General features: G+C 32.4%; 1 protein-coding gene across 1 annotated transcript; it reads right to left on the reverse strand.

Moving 5' to 3' along the window:
• Positions 1–1,246: 1,246 nt before the first annotated feature.
• LOC145040232 (non-specific lipid-transfer protein Lac s 1) lies at positions 1,247–2,058 on the reverse strand. The gene is made up of 2 exons (XM_078988189.1): positions 1,638–2,058; positions 1,247–1,506 (listed from the first exon to the last, which is right to left on the reverse strand). Exons 1-2 carry the CDS (start codon positions 1,979–1,981, stop codon positions 1,497–1,499), a joined length of 354 nt encoding a protein of 117 aa, XP_078844315.1. The 5' UTR covers positions 1,982–2,058; the 3' UTR covers positions 1,247–1,496.
• Positions 2,059–2,423: the final 365 nt, after the last annotated feature.

A 2,423-nucleotide genomic window follows, 5' to 3' on the forward strand; every position in this document is an offset into this window, starting at 1 on the left:
TTAAAATAAAATTTAAGAAGATAACACTTGTTTTCCAAAAAAAAAAAAAAAAAAAAAAAAAAAAAAAAAAAAAAAAAAAACAAATGTTCTATGTATTTGAATATGCAACAAAATATAGATAATTTCCGGTTGAAAGTTTGTTAGTGTAAAAAGATAAGAAAAAAACATTTTGTACCAATTTTATGTCCAAACTCTAACAAAATCTTGAATACAGGATAGGTATGGAAGAGATTTGAATTTTAAAAACACTTTTAAGATTATTTATATAGCATTAATGACCAGTATTCTCTTGGGCAATATGTACACTACAAATAAGGCAATTAATAAATATTTCTAAAGAAATGAGACTATTGGTTATTGTTTGTGACCAAGATTATTCTATTTTTAGCATAACGAGACTATTGGTTATTGATTGTGACCTAGATTACTGTGACTATCAGCACGACCCAACAACCAAAATCAATGCGTAATGATAACAAAGAAAATAATGTAACTCTAGTTTCAAATCTTGAAAAAAGAAAAATAAAAATTCGGAATTTATGTTGGGCACCCTAAATTGAATGAAGAAAGTTGTTATGGGACTTATGATGTTTGGCATACTTACTTTGATGTTTGGCATACTTACTTTGATGTTTTCGATCCTTGTAGGCCAAAATATTATAAGTAAATCTCCAAACTATGTGATTTGATTTTCTTGAAATTGCAATAATCATTTTGAACACCCCAACACCCCCACTTAATCTCCCAAGTTACATAACCTTTTTCAACTTTGAAACAACGATGCAAACAATACAAAACATTTGATTAATTAGTAATAAACCCCCTTCATATTTTGAAGGTCCCGTTAGTTCGAATTTTCTTTAAGCTTTTGGAAGTGTGTAAGGAGAATTTGACCATGTAATATAGTAAAAATTATAAATTTTAAAGAGAAGAAGCCTTTCTTTACAAATTTGCTTATGTTTTCAACCTAGCTAAACAAAAATATAGGTTGGTTAGAACTTCAAATGTACAATCACTAAGGAGGTGTTTAGATTGAGTTAAAAAATAACTTATCCGCTTATTAGTTTTTTAAAAGCTCAATAAGTTTAAATATGCATGGCAAACATAGAAGTGTTTTAACTTTTAAGATGTTTTCAACAAAATCAATATCTCCAAAAATACAATATTTGACTCTAATAAGTTACTCTTTTGATAGAAAACGTTTCCGACAAAAGAACAGATAACGAAAAAGAGAAAGAGAAAAGAGTTAAATGTAAACCGGAATCTTTAATAAACCATTGCAGTGGAAAAGACAATACTGACAAAACATAAGGGTAGGATGCATATAGATTACGCGATCACATACAAATATTACATGGGCACAAGTCAAAAGACCATAAAACTCATAGACATATACAATAATATATGTCGTTTTCATACAAAATAGTGCTCTCATATTTATTTATTCTAATATATATATGCTTTTATTCTGCGCAAGATGCATCCACATCTCGACCTCACTGCACCCTGCAAAAATCACCATATATGCCAAGCCACATCAATACAACTAATGTGTTTTCATGCAATATTTAAACAAGTAGACGTATACTTAAATCTGAAACTGATTAAAAAAAATATAAGCACATATTTGCACATACTTGGAGCAATCAGTGCTAGGACTGATCTTGTAAGGGATGTTGACACCACACTGGCGGGGAAGGTTAGCTGCATTAGCGGGTTTGATGCCAGAAACGGAGTTGGAAGCATTCTTTAAGCAGTTACAAGCGGTCTGACGATCAGGGGTTGATTTTGCAGCGTTATTGAGTGCCTTAACCCCATTGCAACATGCCGTTGGCACAGCACCACCATTTCTTAGGTAGCCAAGACATCCAGCTAAGTTGCTTGTCACCTGACCACAGGAAATAGCAGCCTCTGTGTAGGGTGTCGCCACCACCATGCAAGTCAACACTACAGATAAGATCATCATTGCGATTCTTGCCATTTTTCGAGTATACAAGCACTAAAGTCGTAGAAAAGTTATGTGTGATTGAAGATGTAGTTGGTGCAAAGAAAGGTTGATGTCAAAGGTATTTATAGGGATTTTTGTCAATGACTATGTGTGTGTGAATGGATTGGGTGGTTGGAAGTTGGATTGAATATTAATGGAACCTTAAATGCCTGTGTGTGTAATCGTTCCATTTATCTAGCTACTACATAATTATGGTGGATCTCGCTTTGAATTATTGTAGGTATGGCTATCACTTTCAAGCCGACCAAGTTTGAGATTTTTGATCTTCAATTTTATATATCACAAATTAATTTTTATTTTCCTCGGAACAAAAATTCATTTTTTTGAACCGGCAGGGAATTTTATTAAAGTCACAGCCTAACGAGGCAAAGGCAGGGCAAAAACAAAAACAACACAAACAAAAACAACACAGCTA

This window comes from Lactuca saligna, chromosome 1, assembly GCF_052625555.1.
Source record: "Lactuca saligna cultivar CGN05327 chromosome 1, ASM5262555v1, whole genome shotgun sequence".
NCBI classification, from domain to species: domain Eukaryota; kingdom Viridiplantae; phylum Streptophyta; class Magnoliopsida; order Asterales; family Asteraceae; genus Lactuca; species Lactuca saligna.